This window comes from Enhydra lutris, unplaced genomic scaffold (assembly GCF_002288905.1).
Source record: "Enhydra lutris kenyoni isolate GAN:26980312 unplaced genomic scaffold, ASM228890v2 scaffoldscaffold2, whole genome shotgun sequence".
Classification (NCBI taxonomy): Eukaryota; Metazoa; Chordata; class Mammalia; order Carnivora; family Mustelidae; genus Enhydra; species Enhydra lutris.
The window spans coordinates 54,181,052-54,201,536 of NW_019154086.1; the positions used below are offsets into that span (position 1 = coordinate 54,181,052).

At 37.1% G+C, this 20,485-nt stretch overlaps 1 protein-coding gene across 1 annotated transcript in view; it reads right to left on the reverse strand.

Moving 5' to 3' along the window:
* LOC111151188 (ATPase H+ transporting V1 subunit A) overlaps positions 1-20,485 on the reverse strand; it is a 63,272-nt gene that overhangs the window by 22,026 nt on the left and 20,761 nt on the right. The window contains exons 2-6 of the mRNA XM_022508995.1: positions 11,364-11,458; positions 8,757-8,885; positions 4,294-4,508; positions 3,877-4,014; positions 1,059-1,210 (exon numbers count right to left, since the gene is read on the reverse strand). Coding sequence (XP_022364703.1) covers positions 1,059-1,210; positions 3,877-4,014; positions 4,294-4,508; positions 8,757-8,885; positions 11,364-11,448 — 719 coding nt within the window. The 5' untranslated portion in view covers positions 11,449-11,458. The remainder of the gene's footprint in view (positions 1-1,058; positions 1,211-3,876; positions 4,015-4,293; positions 4,509-8,756; positions 8,886-11,363; positions 11,459-20,485) is intronic.

Sequence of the window (20,485 nt, forward strand, 5' to 3'; positions counted from 1 at the left end):
TGCACATTAACTGAAGGAGTTTCAAATGTGATAGCCTCTAAGTTCTCTGTGAAGGCTCTAGCATGATCACTTTTTGCCAAACAAAGAAGGAAGAATGGAGCTGAGGCTTTGACACAGGTGTAGAGGTCTGAAAAGCTGCTGAATAGAGGAGAAGAATGGTAAAGAGGGAAATGCTGGACGTGACCCAGCCGTGACATACTAACTTGCACTGGTTATCTGATTTTCTCAGCAGCCTGTGTGTAGACCTGAGAGAAGGGGATAGCTGGACGGGCTCACAGCTGGATGCTGCCGGGAGGGATGTTGCTAGGTGTAACAGAAACAAAAGAACAAGAAAATTCGGCATCCCGGCAAATATGCAGAAATTGACAGACTAGTAAACTTAAGCTAGATACTGAAGGATATGGAAACAGGAGGTATTGACTAATAAGAAGCCACAGGATTGAAGATCTTAATGAGAAATAGCGAGAATAACTCAGAGAGTAGGTTTCAAGGGTCAGTGGGATGTATGCGGGTTAGTGATCAAGGTTAAAGGAGTTACTGTACAATGGCTTCAGTCTTTCCTGTGAATTAAATGATGAAGTCATTTGTTGAAAGTAAAGCAGGGTATGGTGAAGCCTGAGAATTAAAAGAGATTTTTAAGCAGTCGAAGAAAATGGCAAAGTGCGGACTACAGAAAGTGTCCTGGGCAGCATGGAGAGCTCCGTTGATTTTAGAAACCACTGACTTATAGTGAATGATACCAATCTACTCATTCTAGGATAAGCATTTAAAGACAGTCATATCTTTGGGCACAGATTTTCTTCTGGAAATTTTATTTTTTCAGAAAGTTTCAGGAAAAAAACCTTTCCTTTTGTAACTGTGAAACAATAAATCTTCAATGATTTGACTCTATAACAAGCACTGGCAATATATGAACATATTTAACTAGTTCACTATTATTTCTCTAGATAAATTTATTATAGGATGAGCACAGGAAACCTTTTATCTATAAACCAGTGAAACAATAAACACATATAATCCTGAGGAAAAAAAAAACACAGGGCACAGCTCAAACTTACGGAAAAAGGGCATCAAGAACCCTCTGGCCAGTCAACAAGGGATGATTAGCTGGCAGCTTCTCAGTGACTGGGCGAACTTGACGTACAGGCCATACTTGTACCATGCTAAACTTTTCCTTTACGCCTTCAAATTCAAGCTCCAAGACAACATCCTATAAAAATATGGCAGGATGTTAAGTACAGTCAAATCCATGAACATTCCTTCCTCTAAAATCAAAGTAATTCCAGATTCCCCTTGGGGGTGGAGAGGTGGTATGTGGAAGTAGAGAAGGAGATCTGTATTTCTTAATGCTCATCTTTATATACAGAGTTCTCATTTTTTTAACCAGGTGCACTTAATACTGTTTCAAGAATTAAAAAACAGGAGTTCTGAGAAAGAGGTATTTCAAGTAACAGAGGAATAGTTAAATAAATTATATGGATATGCACAGGGACAAGTCTTAAAAGATACAGATGACACTCTTGGGACTGGCGGATAAATGAAAACTTTCAGAATTTACTTTGTATGTAAAGCATACTTTGTATGCTTTGTGTGCTTACTTTATTACAATGTTCTTATACTGATTTTTTTTTTTAAGATTTTATTTATTTATTCGACAGACAGAGATCACAAGTAAGCAGAGGAGGCAGGCAGAGAGAGGGGGGAGCAGGCTCCCCGCTGAGCAGAGAGACCAACGCAGGGCTCGATCCCAGGATGCTGGGATCATGACCTGAGCCAAAGGCAGAGGCCCTAACCCACTGAGCCAGCCAGGCACCCCTCTTATACTGATTTAATTAAAAATGCTTACCTATTAAGAACCCTAACATATTTAATAAAGTTAAATATTAAATATTTGCAAATGCAAAAAGATGAGTAATACTCTAACATTTATGAACACCGGGATGGTTTCAACTATTCAAAAACAATCCCAACATCCAGACTTATAGATATCAGTAATTTTGTTGATAAGTGAATTTGAATTACCTACCTCAGAGTGTTTCGTCCGTGTAGGAGTATATGAGTCTTAAAGCTAGTGAGTCAGGTTGGCTGATGGCCCAGAACCCCAATGATTACTTAACTCTTTTGTTCTCAATATTTTGTAGAGAACAGACTTATTCTTGTGGAATGATTAGAAAAATATTCTTTTATCACATTTTGTTGGGAACAGATTATTTGTTATAATGGTCTCCTCAATAAAGTTATCTTCATACCCACAAAGACTATTATTTGTCTACTGATATGATATGACTATCAATAAATTCAAGGACTAAGTTTTAAATAGCTCATCCAGAGTCAGAATTCATATAATCTGTCATACAGTTTACTATATAAATATATACTGACAGTTAAAAGCAAAGTAAGTCTATTCTATGCCTAAAAGATCAGGCTTTAAGTAATGTAGCATAAGTTAAGAAGGTAAGAAACTGTTACACTACACATTGCTTTCCCTTAAAAAAAAAAAAACCTCAGTATGTTCTGCTTTTTGTATTCCCAAGCCCAAGTTTAAAAATAAAATCATAAAAAAATCTTAAAAAATTATAGGAATTATTTACAGGGAACAACAGGTGTTGGCAAGGATGTAGAGAAAGGGGAGCCCTCTTGCACTGTTAGTGGGAATGTAAATTTGTGGTGCAGCTATGCTGGAAAACAGTATGGAGGTTCCTCAAAAGTTAAAAATAGAACTACCCTACAACTCAGCAATTTCACTGTAGGTAATTACCCAAAAGATACAGAAATATGACTCAAAGGGATACATGCACCCCAATGTTTATGGCAGCATTATCAACAATAGTCAAACCATGAAAAGAGCCCAAATATCCATCCACTGATGAATGGATGGATATTTGGGCTCTTTTCATATATATATATATATATGGAGGAATATTACTCAGCCGTAGAAAAAGAATGAAATCTTGCCATCTGCAACAATGTGGATGGACCTAAAGAGTATTATGCTAAAAGCGAAATAAGTCAGTCAAAGACAAACAGCATAGGATTTCACTTGTATGTGGAATTTAAGAAAAATAGATGAACATGGGGCAGGGTGAAGAGAGGAAGAGAGGCAACCATAAAACAGACTTTTAACTGTAGAGGACAAACTGACGGTTACTTGGGGCGGGGGGTGGGGATGGGCTAAATGGATGATGGGTATTAAAGAGGCCCCTTGCAGGGGCGCCTGGGTGGCTTGGTCCTTAAGGGTCTGCCTTTGGCTCAGGTCATAATCCCAGAGCCCTGGGATTGAGCCCCATATCAGGCTCCCCACTCAGTGGGAAGCCTGCTTCTCTCCCTCTCACTCCCCCTGCTTGTGTTCCCTCCTTCGCTGTCTCTCTTTCTCTGTCAGATAAATAAATAAAATCTTAAAAAAAAAAAAAAAAAAAAGAGGCCACCTATTGTGATGAGCACTGGATGTTATATGTAACTGATAAATCACTAAATTCTACACCTGCAACTACTATTACATTGTATGTTAACAGGAATTTGAATAAAAACTTGAAAAAAAAATGAGTAAGTGAATCTAACATAACATGATGACTGTAGTTCACTGTATTGTATTATATACTTAAAAGCTGCTAACAGAGTAGATCTTAAATGTTCTCACCACACCCACACCCACACATTAAGCACCCAAAGTGCTCTGATGGAAGTATTAACTAACCCTATTGTGGTAATCATTTTGCAATGATAAGGGTACCAAATCATCATGGTTAAAAAAAAAAAATTATGGGAGCTATTTAAAACCTACACATTAAGTATCAATTCTATGACTATTTAGGACACTAAAATGGGACAATTATCAGGTAGTGCCACACTATGAGATAAAGTTTACATAATACTTACTGAGGTATCATAATTTCCAGGTGGAGCAATGTAAGTTACAGTTCCTCTGTTTCGTGGGGGTAACATGATTTTGTGTTTGATGAGTGAGTTCTCATTGACAATTCCATAAATATCTCCACCAGTGATGTGACTACCAACCTAGAGAGCAAGTACATTTGTTATTTAATGTTCAAATAAACATCAAGCTGTTTGTTTAAATAAATGCCAAGTAGATTCATCCTTGCTGCCATTATTTAAATCATCTGCCTCACTTATCAATAAAACATATTAGTTCTATAATTCTTATAGCAGATTTAAAGAAAAATTTAAACTATGCTTCTGTGGTCTATTTTTATTTGATAAAGTACAAAATAGTTCGCTAAACATCTATTTCACATTCTTTCACCAACTTTAGAAATCTTGGTTATAAAGACATACCCGTAGATTTTTGCAAGGTGTAAAATCCCATTTGACATCTCTGCTGAGAGCGGACACATTTACTCCTCTGGGAATGTAGATACTTTGAGTCTGACTGCTGATATCTGACAAAGGTCTCTGAATACCATCAAAAATAGCTCCCATGATGCCAGGCCCAAGCTCTACTGAGAGGGGTTTACCAGTACGGAGTACAGGATCTCCAACAGATACACCAGCTAGAAACAGTAGTTGAGGAAAACTCACTATGAAAGTTTAGAAACACTGTAAGAAGGAAATACCACAGTGGGAAGAGGAGATGATACTTAAGAAGCTAAAACAGAAATTCTCAAACTTCCTTAATTTGCAACATCCTCAGTGTTTCAGTAACTTTTTCACAGCGGCCTATGACAAAAGATATAATTAATAATTCCATTTATTAAATAGTTCTATCCAACCAACTTAACAAACATATATGTCCTAACAACTGAGTGTCACTTAAAGAGAAAAATGTATAGAGATTGAAAGAAAAAAAAACGGCATTTTAATTTCATTTTTAAATAACATCAGTTCTTCAAATGCACTGTAAAATTTTCAGACATTAGAATCAGACAAATACCTGTTCCACATTCATTTTTGTATGATACCTCCTTTTCAGCTTAACAATTACCACTCAGCTTTGCAAAGATATGACATCATTGACAAGAATATAGTATAGTAGAATAATGAAAGTGTCTATTAACTGAAGTTACTGGTTCACATGATGTCTGACAGTATGTCTAATATTCTGATGTTAACCTCAAAAATTTTAAATACCCTGGCATGTCACATGAGTTTGCAGCAGCTGCCCAGTGTGCCTTCTGCAATTTGGGAACCACAGAGCTAAACACAGAAGCAATACATTGTGAATACATTGTTTCAACTATACTACTAAGAAATATCAGTCCCACAGAAAGGATATTAGTACCTGAGCAAAATCTTAAAATCTTAACAAGAGATTTTGAAAAGGAAAAGAATAAAACCTGCAAATAAGCACACCGAAACCATGTTGTTCACATACTTGTTGACTGATAGGAGTAAAATCAGTACAACTTTTACTGACAGCAACTCACCAAAATCTATCAAAATTTAAAACACATAACCTTGACCCAGGGGCGCCTGGGTGGCTCAGTGGGTTAAGCCTCTGCCTTCAGCTCAGGTCATGATCTGGGGGTCCTAGGATTGAGCCCCGCATTGGGCTCTCTGCTCATCAGGGAGCCTGTTTCCACCCCTTCCCCCTCCACTGCCTGCCTCTGCCTACTTGTGATCTCTGTCAAAAAAACAAAAAAAACAAAACAAAAAAAAAAAACAACTTAAAAAAAAAACCCTTGACCCAAGAATCAAACTCCCATGAATTTGTACTATAGTTACACTATAACACTGTTTATAACATATGTAGACTAGACACAACCAAAATTTCTATCATTAAAGAGATTAATAAATAATGGTATATTCATATGATGTAATTCTATGTACCTTTTAAAACAAAATAGAGGACTTTCAATGAATTGCTCTAGAAAGATCTCCAAAATGTATTTTTTAAAAAGATTTATTTATTTGTCAGAGAGAAAGAGAGAGAGAGAGTGAGCGAGCACGCACAAGTGGGCAGAGTAGCAGGCAGAGGCGGAGAGAGAAGCAGGCTCCCTGCTGAGCAGGGAGCCCGATGCAGAACTAGATCCCAGAACCCTGGGACCATGACCTGAGCTGAAGGCAATGGCTTAACTGACTGAGCCACCCGGGCATCCCTGCAAAATGTATTTTCATTTCCAATATGAAACTTTTCTTTTTTCTTTTTTGAAGATTTTATTTGCTGGGGCGCCTGGGTGGCTCAGTGGGTTAAAGCCTCTGCTTTCAGCTCAGGTCACGTTCTCAGGGTCCTGGGATTGAGCCCCACCTCAGGCTCTCTGCTCAGCAGGGAGCCTGCTTCCCCCCTCTCTCTCTGCCTACTTGTGATCTGTCAAGTGAATAAATAAAATCTTAAAAAAAAAAAAAGATTTTATTTATTTATTTGAGAGAGAGTGAGAGTGGGAGAGAGAGCATGAGTGGGGTGAAAGGCAGAGGGAGAAGCAGACTCCCTGCCAAGCAGGGAACCCAATGTGGGGCTCGATTCTGGAACTCTTGGGATCATGACTTGAGCCGAAGGCAGAAGCTCAACCGACTGAGCTACCCAGGCGCCCCCAATATGAAACTTTTCAAACCTAGAGCAAAGTTGAAAGAATTTGACAGTGAATTCTTTTATCCACCAGTTAGATCTTACCATTAACATTTTCCTATACTTTATCATATCCCTATCCATCTTCCATAATAGATGTATTTTTAAGTAAAAAAAGCAAAGTGTAGAACAGTGCATATGATATGCGGTCTTTTGGGGAAAAAAAGTTAGAAAAAATCATATTTATATTGGTTCATATATGCAATTAACAAACTAGAAGGATATACAATAAAAGGAATTAATAAAAATGGCTGCATGTGTGTTTGGAAAATTGGTCAGATATAGGATGACAATGGTGGAAAGGGCTGTCACTGTATACATGTTCATTTGTCTTTAAGTCTTCAAACCACATAAAAGATTGAAATATAAAGCTGACATTAGATTAAAAAAACTTTAAAAAATTCTTTTAACTAGTCATGATTTCATAGCTACAAAGACTTCTAATTTTACTTAAATTTTCAGATAATTTTATTTTGATATAGCACCCCAGCACTCACACAGCGAGAACAGCTACCTGAAAAAACATATTTTAGTATGGCAAAAAAGTTGTATCAAGTAAAGCTTAATTAAATAGCCAAAGAACCAATGCTGCCCCTATATTTATAGCAACATTATTTACAACAGCCAAGATATGTAAGTATCCTAAGTGTCCACTGATAGATTAATGGATATAAACCATGTGTGTTTGTGTGTGTAAAGAATATTATGGCATGTGTATATAGAGAGAATACAGAGATGTGTATATGTGTATATAGAGAGAATATATTGTGTATTGTGTTTCATTTTGTGTGTGTACACACACACACACAAAATATTACACAATAAAATATTACTCAGCCACAAAAAAATAATGAAATCTTGCCATTTACAACAACAGGGGTGGACCTAGAAGGTCCATGAAGTAAGTCAGAGAAAAATGAAGGCAGAGAAAATTGAAGTAAAACATGAAGTAAGGCAGAGAAAAATAGAGAAAAACAAATACCATATAATTTCACTTACGTGTGGAATCTAGAAAACAAAACAAATGAAAAAACAGAAACAGAGACAGAGACAGATTCATTAAATACAGAGAACAACCTAGTGGTTGCCAGAGATGAGAAGGTTGGATGGATGGGCAAAATAGGTGAAGGATATTAAGAGGTACAAACTTCCAGTTATAAAATAAATTAGTCATGGGGATAAAAAGGTACAGCATGGGGAATATAGCCAATAATATTATAATAACTTTGGTAACAGATGAGAACTACACTTATCATGGTGAGCATTTCATAAAGAATGTTAACTGTCAAATCCCTATGTTATATACCTGAAACTAGTATTATATTGTATGCCAACTCTACTTCAATAAAAAAATTTCAAATAATAGTAATAAATAAGAATTAATGCTGATCTTGAAAATCAATTTAAGTAAAACATATAAGTGAAGTTAAAAAAAAGTGGTTCCTCTTCACAAAGCCTAACATGTTATCTCTTTTTCATAGAAAACTAAAAATAAATACTATGTTTAAAAGCCAAAAGTATGATAATCAAACAAGTAGTAAAGATTCCCTAGTGCTAAAGTTATAATGCAACATGTCATCCAGCATTATTTATTAGGATAAGATAAAGAGTAGTGACTTATTCATGAAATTTTCTACTTTATTATTATTTTTTTTAATGACTGCTAGGGTTTTGGTTTTATTTTTTTTTAAGATTTTATTTATTTATTTGCCAGAGAGAGTGAGCACAGGCAGGCAGGCAGAGTGGCAGCAGAGGCAGAGGGAGAAGCAGGCTCCCTGCCGAGCAAGGAGCCCGATGTGGGACTCGATCCCAGGACGCTGGGATCATGACCTGAGCCGAAGGCAGCCGCTTAACCAACTGAGCCACCCAGGCATCCCGAAATTTTCTACTTTAAACAGAAATCATGATCAGAGAATTTTAACCATAAAAATAGATGTTATTATTCTGTTTATGCTTTCCTCTACAGTATGTTACTCTTAAGAAAAATTATAATTGGTTTCCCCTAAAGTTTGTGAACTACCAAAATATAAAGGGCAATGAAAGTTCAGAAGACAATACTAACTGCTTAAAATAAGATCAGTAATTCCTAGTACCTTTCCTCAAATTCCTGTATTTTCTTTACAATACCAAGATTTCATGCTTTTGATACGACTGGTTGTTGCTGCTTCCACCTTTGCCATAAATCCTTAAATTCTGACTTGTAGGAAGTGGCAAGAAATTGAACCAAAAAGGATACAAGTTTCTTCATACACCTGGATAGTAGCCATGTCACCCTCCAATCGGATAATCTCTCCAACCAGCTCACTGTGGCCCACTCTCACCAGCTCATACATGGCCGCACCTGCCATGTCACAGGCTGTGACCACTGAAAAGAACAAATGAGTATTTGGTAACTGAAGATTCTGTGAACAGTTACAGATAACTGAAATATCTGATCAATCCAGTAACACACCTCTCTCACATATTAAGAAAAATAAAACGCCTGCTATGAAACATATATACAGTTTCACAAAAATATGCATTTTTAGCATATGATATACAGATAAACAAAAGAAATCTGTTAGGCTAAAGCTTATTCATTTCATTTACATAATACACATGAAAATTGTTTTCAAAAAGTCTGAAGTTCTATATGGCAAACTCTTACCTAGCAGCATTGAGACAAAATTTTGAAGTTGCTATAAAACATGGAATGATGGATTTGGGAACAATAAAAAAATTTTTAAACCAAAGTTAGAACAAGAACTTTAGCTAGTAGCATGGTAGAATGCAACACAATTATCAGTTCACTGTATTGTCACCATTCCTTTGAGAAACAATATATAAAACAACATCTTTATTTTCATTTCTAACACTTCATATTACTGGTTCTTAAAACTCTTCTGGGACAAGGACACCTTTGATAAACTAATGACAGTTCTACCTAGAAAAACACATATGCATCAAAAAAATTTTTTTCAGGGGCACCCAGCTGGCTCAGTTGGCATAGCATGCAACTCCTGATGTCAGGATTGTGAGTTCAAGCCCCATGATGGGTGTAGAGATTATCTAAGATATAAAATCTTTAAAAAATAATAATTTTTTCATAGATCTTTCATCCTTTCAAAGGATGTTTATAGTCAGTCATCACCAGTGGGTGAAGTCCCAATTAATCAGTATCTGTATTTTTAGTATTTAGTCTTCTGATGCAATTAATTAGAACTATTTATTAGCAATATTCAAGTGGAAACCGTTAAAGTATTAATACTTAATTAACTTGGATTAGAACAATAAAGATTTGTTAATTTCATAAATATTTAACTCTATACCTACTATGTAAGAATAATTAAGATGAACTGAAATGACAGAGACAACTAAAATGTTATTTTATTATTTAAGGGGGGAGGGGAGAGGAAGAGAGAGAATCTTAAGCAGGCTCCACAACCAGCATGAAGCCCAACTTGTGGGCTTGATCTCACAACCCTGAGATCGTGACCTCACCCGAAATCAGAGTCTGACCCTTAACCAAACTGAGCCACCCTGGTGCCCCTAAAATTTTAAATTGTATTTCATAAACCCCAAAGTATGCCATTTCTCTACCATTTTATTTAATACTTAAGAATAATAAAGAGGTTCCAGGAGCAGTTTACTATAAGTTTCAGAAAAATATTTTTACCTAAACTCTTTTGTTGGTGTTCTTCCTGCCCCCCCACCCCAAGATTTTAGTATATTTGACAGAGAGAGAGAGAGAGAACACAAGCAGGGGGAGTGGGAGAGGGAGAAGCTGGCTCCCCAAAGAAAGGAGCCCGATGAGGGGCTCAATCTCAGGACCCTGGGATCATGACCTGATCCAAAGGTAGACACTTAACGACTGAGCCACCTAGGCGCCCCAGGTGTTCTTTTTTGTCTCTTCCCTAAAAGTTCTTGAGTGTTGCCTGACCTTCCCAAAGACCCTTCTGATCATCAAGAGGAAAACTGTTGGCAAGAGACTGAAGACAGTGAAAAGTATTTTTGCTGATGAGTTCACGCTCAGACAGCATGTTCTAAGCTGTAGAAGCTTCATAGGGAGAAATAAACACTGTGACTGACTGACTTCATGTGCATTAACACTAAAAAGGGTCATCACCTCTACTGTGATTAAAACAAAAAAGCCTACAGCATGAGGTTTACAAAAAGACATACGGAAAAATATTCATGGCACTAAGGACTATAAATCAATGAGCGGTTTACCTACGGAAAACCAGTGGATCATATTTTGTAGGTGGTAAAATGAATATTAGAATGAGATTTATCATTTAAAATGCAGTACCCCAAGTTCTGGGAGAATAAACAAAGTTTCTAAATTGCTTTCTATTATTTTCACATCATAAAACTTCTTTCCCACAGATAGCTAGTTATGTGGTATCTGACATAAATGTTCAGAAGGATTCATATATGCAAAGAGCCAAGGATAATACTGTTGAGAAAAGCTCTGAAAAAAATTATTTAAGTTCAAACCACATAAACATATATTTACTGAATGCCTATTATCTGCAAGGTATTACATACTAAAAGCTATATACACCACAGATTCAACAAAAAAACAGACATATCTAAAACTCTGAACTCCAATTATACGTTTACATAATAAATAGGATATTACAAATTAGCATCCCAAAATTATCAAATTAAGATAATGAATGCAAGAGAAGCTCTTATGATGAAGACATTAACTCAGTCTTATAGCAACTATGAAATCTTTTAGGGACAAACAGAACTTATATGGGTGAACAGAAACCTATATATTTTACCTAATACACCTCAAAAAGACATTAATTGAAGTTAGGAATCTTCTTTACTATTGAGATTATTACATATTACTTACCAGGTCCTGAGACCCCATGCACATAACCAAACGTGCTTTCTTTATCTTCATCAAGTATTTTGGGTAGCTTAGAGAAATCCATCATGTTAATTTACCTATGGTTAAAAAAAAAAAAAAGTTATAACCACAAACCCTAAAGCAAAAGAATTGACGTAAGTAGTCAACTCTCATCATTGGTGTATTCTTGAGCTATTACCACTTCTTTAGAGTAAAATATAAAATTCTAAAATAGTTAAAAGTACCTCATTCCTGAATGGTCTACAGTTACTAAAATTCAAAATTACATATTCTTATGCAATGTATCCCATAGAAATACCAAGGAACTTAATAAACCATGTGAAGTCTTTCCGACGGTTTTATCCAGCCCTACATCCTGTCCTCTTGCCATTACCATTCTAACCTCCTCTCCAGCTATTCTTCTCCATAATCATTCTGCATACACATACTGAACTCTTTGCCATTTCTCAAAAACACATGCATTCTGCCCCAGGATCTTTGTACTTGTCCCCATGCCTGGGGTACTCTTCTCCTAGATAGCCACTCCCATCTCTCTTTCATGTCTTTGCTAAATGTCCCCTTCTCTGAGGTGCTTCTCTGGCCATCTATATTGCAACACACCTCTCTTCTTTCCTGCTTTACTTTCACCATCTGACAAATTAAATCTTACAATGAATGTATTTTAATGTATTATCTGTCTTTATAACTTTTCTGACAAATTATATCTTACAATAAAAAATTTTTAATGTATTATCTATCTCTATAATTTTTCTGAAAGCAATTTCCCTTTTCCTTCCTCTTCTTTTTTTAAAGCAGAACACAGAACAGTTTAAGAAATTCAGTTCTTCTTTTTTTTTTTTTTTTAAAGATTTTATTTATTTGACAGAGATCACAAGTAGACAGAGAGGCAGGCAGAGAGAGAGAGAGAGGGAAGCAGGTTCCCTGCTGAGCAGAGAGCCCGATGCGGGACTCGATCCCAGGACCCTGAGATCATGACCTGAGCCGAAGGCAGCGGCTTAACCCACTGAGCCACCCAGGCACCCTCAGTTCAACTTCTTTACTTTATAGGTATGCAATCTCAAAAACCCAAAGAATGAACTGTTTAAGAACAAACAGAAAACTGATTGCAGATCCCAAAGCAGAAAGTTTATTTTTGATTGCTGGTATAACTTAATAATTATTGGCAATTTAATAAGGGAGATAAAATACATGTATATATAAAAAGCTCATAATGCCCCCAAACAACCATAAAGTAAGGGTAACAGATCAATAAATATTTGAGTACCAAATAATACACACTTATTTACTAAAAGTACAAAGACTAGAATGTTTAGGGAAGAACTCTTGAAGGTCAGACAGAATCAGCACAAACTAAGAAAAGGAGGACAGCAAAGGCATTCCAAGTGGGGGAAATAACAAGAACAAAACAACGGAAATAAATTTTTTAAAAGATTTTATTTATTTGACAGACAGAGCTCACAAGTAGGCAGAGAGGCAGGCAGAGAGAGAGAGGAGGAAGCAGGCTCCCCTCGGAGCAGAAAGCCTGACGGTGGGCTCCATCCCAGGACCCTGGGATCATGACCTGAGCGGAAGGCAAAGGCTTTAACCCACTGAGCCACCCAGGTGCCCCAAGAATGGAAATAAAATTTGCAGGAACAGTTAACAGACCAGTCTGACTGGAATAAAAGGTTTGTATTACAGTAGAAGTGAAAAATAAGGATGCAAAGGTAGAGATTAATATGTGGGTCTTGAATGCCAAGTGGACTTTAGCCTATAAACAATAGGAGACAATCAAGGGGGAACTGTTATGAGAAGGATGATGTTTAATTCAACTAACAGATTACAGTAGGGGAGGGAATGCAGGCAAGATGAGAAGCTGAAAAGCTCTGGAAAGTTATGGCTTGAGTGTCAATGGAATTCAATTTATTAAATGTTTATTGAGCTCCAATTTGAAAAGGCACTGTGTTGAACTTAGGGAATAAGGACTATGAATAAAAGGAGCTTTCACTGGCTTTAAACAAATGTACTATAAAGCAAAATGACTTTAGTGTTCAAAATCACAACACACTGGGCATTGGTAGTATAGTGGTGAGCACAGCTGCCTTCCAAAATGACCACACACTGGAAGCAGAGAAGAAATTGATTCAGATGTGGGAAATGTACAAACCAATATGGATGAGATAAGGGGAACAGATAGGTGAAAAGTAAGTTTTGAGGCAAAGTTTAGTCCAGATAGAAAGAATACAGAACAGAAAAAGCAAAAACAAACCCTGAGATTGGGGATTAATTCAGGCAGGGTTGAGTAGTGTTTTTGTCTTTCTGGAGCAACTGAAGGATCACTAGGGAACCATATACTCCATGGGGCACAATTTGTAATCCATTAACCAAGATAGCAAAGAATTGGGGAGGAGAGTGTAACAATGAAGTAGTTAACAGTGGAGTTCTGGCTTGATACACTCTTCAGAAGGGGAATGCTGGATAAAGTTAACAAGGAAGAACCAAGTGATTAAAGAAACAAGTATGAGTGAAAACAAAGATGAAAACCACATGGAGAAACAGACTGTTTCTCCATGTGGTTTCTCCAAGGGTCAAGAAAAGTATCAAGAAATTAAAGATGACATTGGTGATAAGGTAGAGACTATCAAGGCTGGTTATTTATTGATAAAGGGTAGGGTATACTTATGCCCACTGGAAACAATGGAATTGAATTAGAAAGAAAAAAATAAACCAGATAATCATAGTCCAAGTGTCACAATAAGAGAGAGAAAGATTTTTGTGTTCTCAATAGGAAAATTAAATTGGAAGAAGGGCAGTTGAGGGAGGAAGTAAAGAAAAGGGGAATCTGGTTTACTAGGATTTTCCAGCTTCCTCAAGATGCAGTAGAAGGGACTGTTAAGTTAGCAGCTAAGGAACTGCAAAAGACTGGAATACAAAAAGAACAAATTTTTCTAGAGACCACTTAGATAATAAGAAAAAAAACAAAGTTTAAAGACAGACTTTTTTTTTTTTAAAGATTTTATTTATTTGAGAGAGAGAGAGGTCACAAGTAGGCAGAGAGGCAGACAGAGAGAGAGGGAAAAGCAGGCTCCCTGCTGAGCAGTGCACCTGATTTGGGGCTCCATCCCAGGATCCTGAGATCATGACCTGAGCCAAAGGCAGAGGCTTATTAACCCGCTGAGCCACCCAGGTGCCCCTAAAGACAGACTTTTATTTGGGAAACGGGCTAGGCAAGTCTTCAAAGAAGTAGTGAACAAACAACTGAGGTCAAATTTTAATCTTCAGAAAAAGATTTTCAGAGTCAGAAGACAACGTGACAATCACAGTCTAACTTCTTCCTCAAATACGGGTATACATAGCATGCATGATACATGGTCACCTGCCTATCAAGTGGAAAGAGCATGAAATTTTGAGTCAGCAGACTTTGGACACCCTGGTTCTACCAGTGATATGCTGCAGGAGGATCTGGACAAATCAAAATCTCTTTGTACCTTCATTTGAAAAGTAGGAATAATGCTAATACCTATGCCACAGTTGTGGCTGAATTATAACTTTGAATGTTCCTTGTGAAATATAAAATGCTTATAAGAATTTCATCAGCAATACCACTATTTAAGCAAGGCTTCAATGTTGAAAAAGCCATTCTGTTTTTTAAAAAAAATCTCCTCTGAATGCCTTATATCCCATAAAAATCTACTTCCCCATTGCTTCTACCCTCTGGCCCTATTTCTTCCAACTGCTATAGCCACAGAGAGGATGTCCCTCTTCCAAGGAAATTCTCTTTAGTGCCTTTAACTTTCAAAAAATTTTTCAGATCTTTCTCTCCCAAGGTTACTCTTTTCTGGAAGGATTTCATAATATCAAAGTTTGTTTTATTTATTTTTGAAGATTTTATTTATTTGAGAGAGACAGTACATGAATGTGGGGAAGGGGAGTAGTGAGTAGTAAGAGAGGGACAAGCAGACTCTGCACTGAGCATGGAGTCCAATCCCATGACCCAACCCGGAGGATCATGACGTGAGCCAAAATCAAGAGTCAGAGGCTCAACCAACTGAGCCACGCAGGTATCCCTCAATGTTTCTTCTAAAGGGGAGCAAATAAAATAAAAAACAGTATTCTAAACATTATACAAGTGAGAACTGACGAGTACCATTTCGTTTGTCCTGTTCTTTTTATTGAAACAGAGACTAAGGCTTTGAGTCAGACAGACTGAGTTTGAATTTATAAATTATATCCTCAGGCAAATCAAATTCTTTCAAACTTTTGAACCTCAGTTTAATCTGTAAAATCTAATGAGGGTGTTGCGTGAGACCTAAAAGTAAGCCTAACAGAAAAGAAATAGTGATGACTACTAACTGTATTCTGTTATTACAAGCTAATCTTGGCTAATATCTAAAAGGCACCTAGTATATTTCTACCTTCTTGTTACTTGAACCAAATCTAGTCCCTTGGCTAGTTTTTTTCTTCGCTATTAAGTGTATTTAACCATAACTTTATCTGTTGAAACTAAACAGATTTTAAGCATCAAGGATGTGCCAGGTGCTGTGTGTTACAGAATGAAAATATAAAATATAAGGGAGTAGTAAGACACAATCTCTCCCCCATGGAATTCCTGGCCTGGTGGGATATAAAGGCAAATATGTAGTAACAACAAGTGACACATGTGCTCCTTTAGGAGCTGTCAGGCTGATTTGGAAGAGCATAAAGCAAAGGCATCAAACCTGGACTTGGGCAGGACAGGAATGACTTAGAAAAGAGTAAGAAGAATCTTGAAGGATGAACAAGGAGACATTATTCAGTAGAGCTTCCTCACAGATGATTCAAATCTTCCAGGGTTTATGAAGGTATTCTGGAGAAAGTTCATGAGGCAATACAGGTATCTGTTCTGATTTTTAAAAATAAGTATTTATATACATGCCCTTTAAAACAACAGTGAGAACCTCCAAATGTATGAGCAATGATTAGCGGAAATCAAAGGGCTTATTCATGATTCAGCTACCTTGTGGGTTTATCACTCAGCTGACTAATCCTAGCCACCATGGGAACTAATGATTCTATAGTTTTTAACCATATTATTTTTAGGCATGTATTATTTATGCCGAAGACAGCAGACATTAGAAACAGTGGTATCAAACTAATAAGAGAATTAAGAGCCTAAATAATAATTCTATAAATTTAGATATGTTTTCACCAGATCCACAAACTTGCATTCATCTGGTTAATATTCTTATACAGCGAATCAAGATGATTTAATTTTTTAAAAAGTCAATGTTAAGAGGAGAAATACATGATAATGATTATGCGTAACTTAGCTTTTTCTACTCCACTGTGTTCATACAGAGAAATGGTTGCAAATACATCCCCAAACCAGCTCTTAATCTCTCAGGACAAAATAAGAAAATTATAAAAACATGAGTTTTCAAAATATAAAATACAGGCATTCCCTGGACTTTTGTCCATTTCTGATGCTTTAACACAGTTAAACTTTAATCTCAGCTCCAGCAACTCATTCCGCTTGCTGTGCTCCTGCCTGGAAAGTGTTTCCTCACTCCCATGAATAGTCCTCCTGGTCCCAGTGTCATCCTCAATGCTCTTACCCTGCTTTTCTTCATACCACTTACAACTAACTACCTGAAAGAATATAATTTTTCTTTTTAACTCACTTTTTTATTACCTGGGTCACTCCCTACAGTGCAAGTTTCATGAGGGCAAAGAAAACAGTGCCTGGGCAAAGAAAATAAGCACTCAGTGAAGAGTTACTTAATAACTTCACACCCACTAATGCCATTGCTATTTTATAAATGGAAAACCCAAGGAATGGAGACTTAAGTAACTTTGCCCAAGATCACAAAATTGGCAAGCTTTACCGGTGGGATTTGAACCTCAGCAGTCTGACTCCAATGCCCGGCTTCTTAAGGCCCTGCACTCTATGCCTCAATTAACTAGGCTGATTTCCACCTTTTGGTTCTAAACAATCCTCTGTGGCAGGAAGGACAACAGTCTCTGCCTCCAGGCAACAGTGTTATCAAATGAGACAAGGAGATGAAGCATCCAGATTCCCCTTCAAGAAAGGACAGGGAGTGTAGCCAGTGGATAGCCAGCAGCTATCACCCCTTCAGGGTTGACCTCAGATGCAGAGAGCTGCCTGGCCCACATTCACATCCTTTGCTGGCCACCTGCACTTGGTGATAGAGCAAACTGGAGGAATAAAAACCCAGCCATGTCAACCGGATGTGGGATACTCTCATAAGACTCACTCCAGATCTCCCCACAGGGTCAGCTAAGGCTTTTCCAGGCTTGAATCGCATTTCAACTTCTCTGCCCAATTCGGCATCTGCCCCCTTCCTTTCACATGTGTTGATCCCTAATGAACATCTTAAACAACTCTTTCTTGGCATCTGATTCCAGAGAACCCCAAATGCTCAAATAATGAATAAAGTGAATAATTACTCCCTGGATAACTGAAACTGAGACTCACACTTGAACCACAACGATCTTTGGCCTGTTTTCTTAGTTATCCTGTAACTAGTTATTCTGCAAAGGAGGAAAGAAACACAAAAGTGGCTTTAGAAAGTAGGGCACTTAGGACAATACTTGGGCTAAGTCAAGCAACTGACATAGAGGTCGGCTCACCATACAACCAAAGCCTTAGTTTCTTCCAGGACCTTGCTTTTGTCTTCAATATAAAACTCAGAACCCATCATCAGTAATTCTAGGAACAGAGTCCCAATTAAGAGTTTATTTAACTTCTAAAGTACTTTCTCTGACAGAGTTGGAAAATATGTTTTCCAGGTCTGAAAGTTTTTGGATCCAACCTGTACACTTTGAGAAACTTCCATGAACTGGTCAAAGGTAATGAACTTTTTTGAACATTAAATTTTCAATTCCCACAGCACTACGGGTTCCCATTGTACTTCTAAAGCTTTTTCACCAAAGCACCCCAATACGAGATAAACAAGTAAACAGTGAATAAATACTCCTCTATTTTCTCCCAATCTTCCTGACAGAGAACAGGATGTTATACCAGTCTACTGTAAGCTGGTAAATTTCTTTTTTTTTAGAAAGAGAGAGAATGCATGTGCTTGAGTGAGCAGGCGGCAGGGGAGGAGTGCAGAGAGAGGGAAAGAGAGAATCTTAAGCAGGCTCCATGTTCAGCACTGAGTCCAATGCAGAGCTCTATCTCAAGACCCTGAGATCATGACCTGAACAAAATCAAGAGTTGGACCCTTAATCAACTGAGACACCCAGGCACCCCCAGGAAAATTTCTTTGTATGCTCTTGTATATTCTCTTAATCTAGGCAAGTTTTGCACTCTATTATATACAATATCTGTTTTACAAGATAAATCTGAAATTGCTTCCTTCCCATAACAAACAAAATAAAAATTATTTATTAGATAGACTTATATTGACTTAATCACTGAATAGGGCTAAGCATTTGGCAGTTTGATATATATGGTCATACAACATAATATTTTGTATCCATTAATCACCCCTTTATTGTTATCTATGAAAATAGTGAAAATAAAAATACTCTAAACTAAAATCTTCTGTTTCATTACTTAATGCTTATGCTTCTTTGTGAAAAAGCATAGGCTTTTAAAGATGTATGAGACAACATCCCACAACATCTTAACTTGAAATAAGCAAATTATATTGCAAGTTACAGTACACTGAAAATTAATCCTATCCCAAATTTCCATAATATCCAAAATAACATGATTTCATGCTACATTAGGTTTTATATGTTATTTAATAACTCCTTCCTATTACAACATACACCTATTCTTGTTGCTTCCCATCATTTAAAAAAAAAAGCACAATACCTACTTTAAAAACAATTGCTTGCTTCAAAATAATGTGGCATACATAGTTGCACTCATAGAGAAATCAACTTAATGATTACATAAAAACTTTGCCTTTATGTGCCTGATTCCTACTTCGAGAATAAAAAGTAAATGCAACTTACAACCAAGATTCCTATAGTCATAGACTGTAGGGTTTTCCACCATATTTATAAAGAATTAAAAACAAAACAAAATCCTGCTGTAGAAGGGTAAAAACTCCATAAGTAATCACAGGCAACCATCTGATCTAATGAGTCATCACTCTCTCCACCTTGCAGAACACTGCAGTGACAAATCACAACATCGGAGGCCCAGTTCTGTTTCTTCCATTTCACAAGGTCCTCTCTAAATTGCTACTGGTTAAAACACTGTATAGTAATTTCGTCATTCCAGAAAGAAGAGGGTCTGCTGGGGGCAAGTATGAGGTGCTATGTAAGAGCTACATACCAAGATTCCAGAACAATATTATTTACATATAAAATCCTGGGGCACTTCATACTTCATTTTGTATACAGTTTACCTTCTTAGAAAAAGGCATCATAAATCTGTTTGACATTCTTATAGTTAGTCAAAAAGTTATAAAATAAGTAGAATTCCAGCTAATAACATTACCTTGTATTCTAGTACAGTACTACATTATTTTGTGAAACACATTCCTATTCATTTTATTTAATCTACCCACCCAGCAACTCCATTAGAAAAGTTTATGCAGCAGATGACTATGCTTAGCTAGTTTCTATTTTTATCTTGCCAACAAAACCCTAAGCTGGCTCCAATTTTGGTAAGCCATCAAGGTAATTCTAGTTTCTTTGAGAATAACTGGTTTGGAAATGAGCATATAATGATGTTCTGACCAATAACAGGAAAGGCAAAGTCTGTTGGAAAGCTTGTGGAAATAATCTCCTTGCTTTTTAAAAAGATACAGGCCATGAGAAACACTTTTTTCCCCTTGGGATGTGTTCATCTGCATGGGATGTGAAGCCAACTTGGAACCTCATGGGGAGCTAATCTAAGCAGACAGGCCACTCCGTATCTGGGTCCTTGTTGCTTTTACTGGTCTGTTAAATTAACCAATCTAAGAAGAAAGGAAAGAGTTTTAAGAATAAACACTTTTAGGGCACCTGGGTGGCTTAGCCGTTAAGTGGCTGCCCTCGGCTCAGGTCATGATCCCAGAGTCCCGGGATCGAGGCCCACATCAGGCTCCCCTGCTTGCGGGAAGCCTGCTTCTTCCTCTCCCATTCCCTCTGCTTGTGTTCCATGTCTCTCTGTCAAATAAATAAAT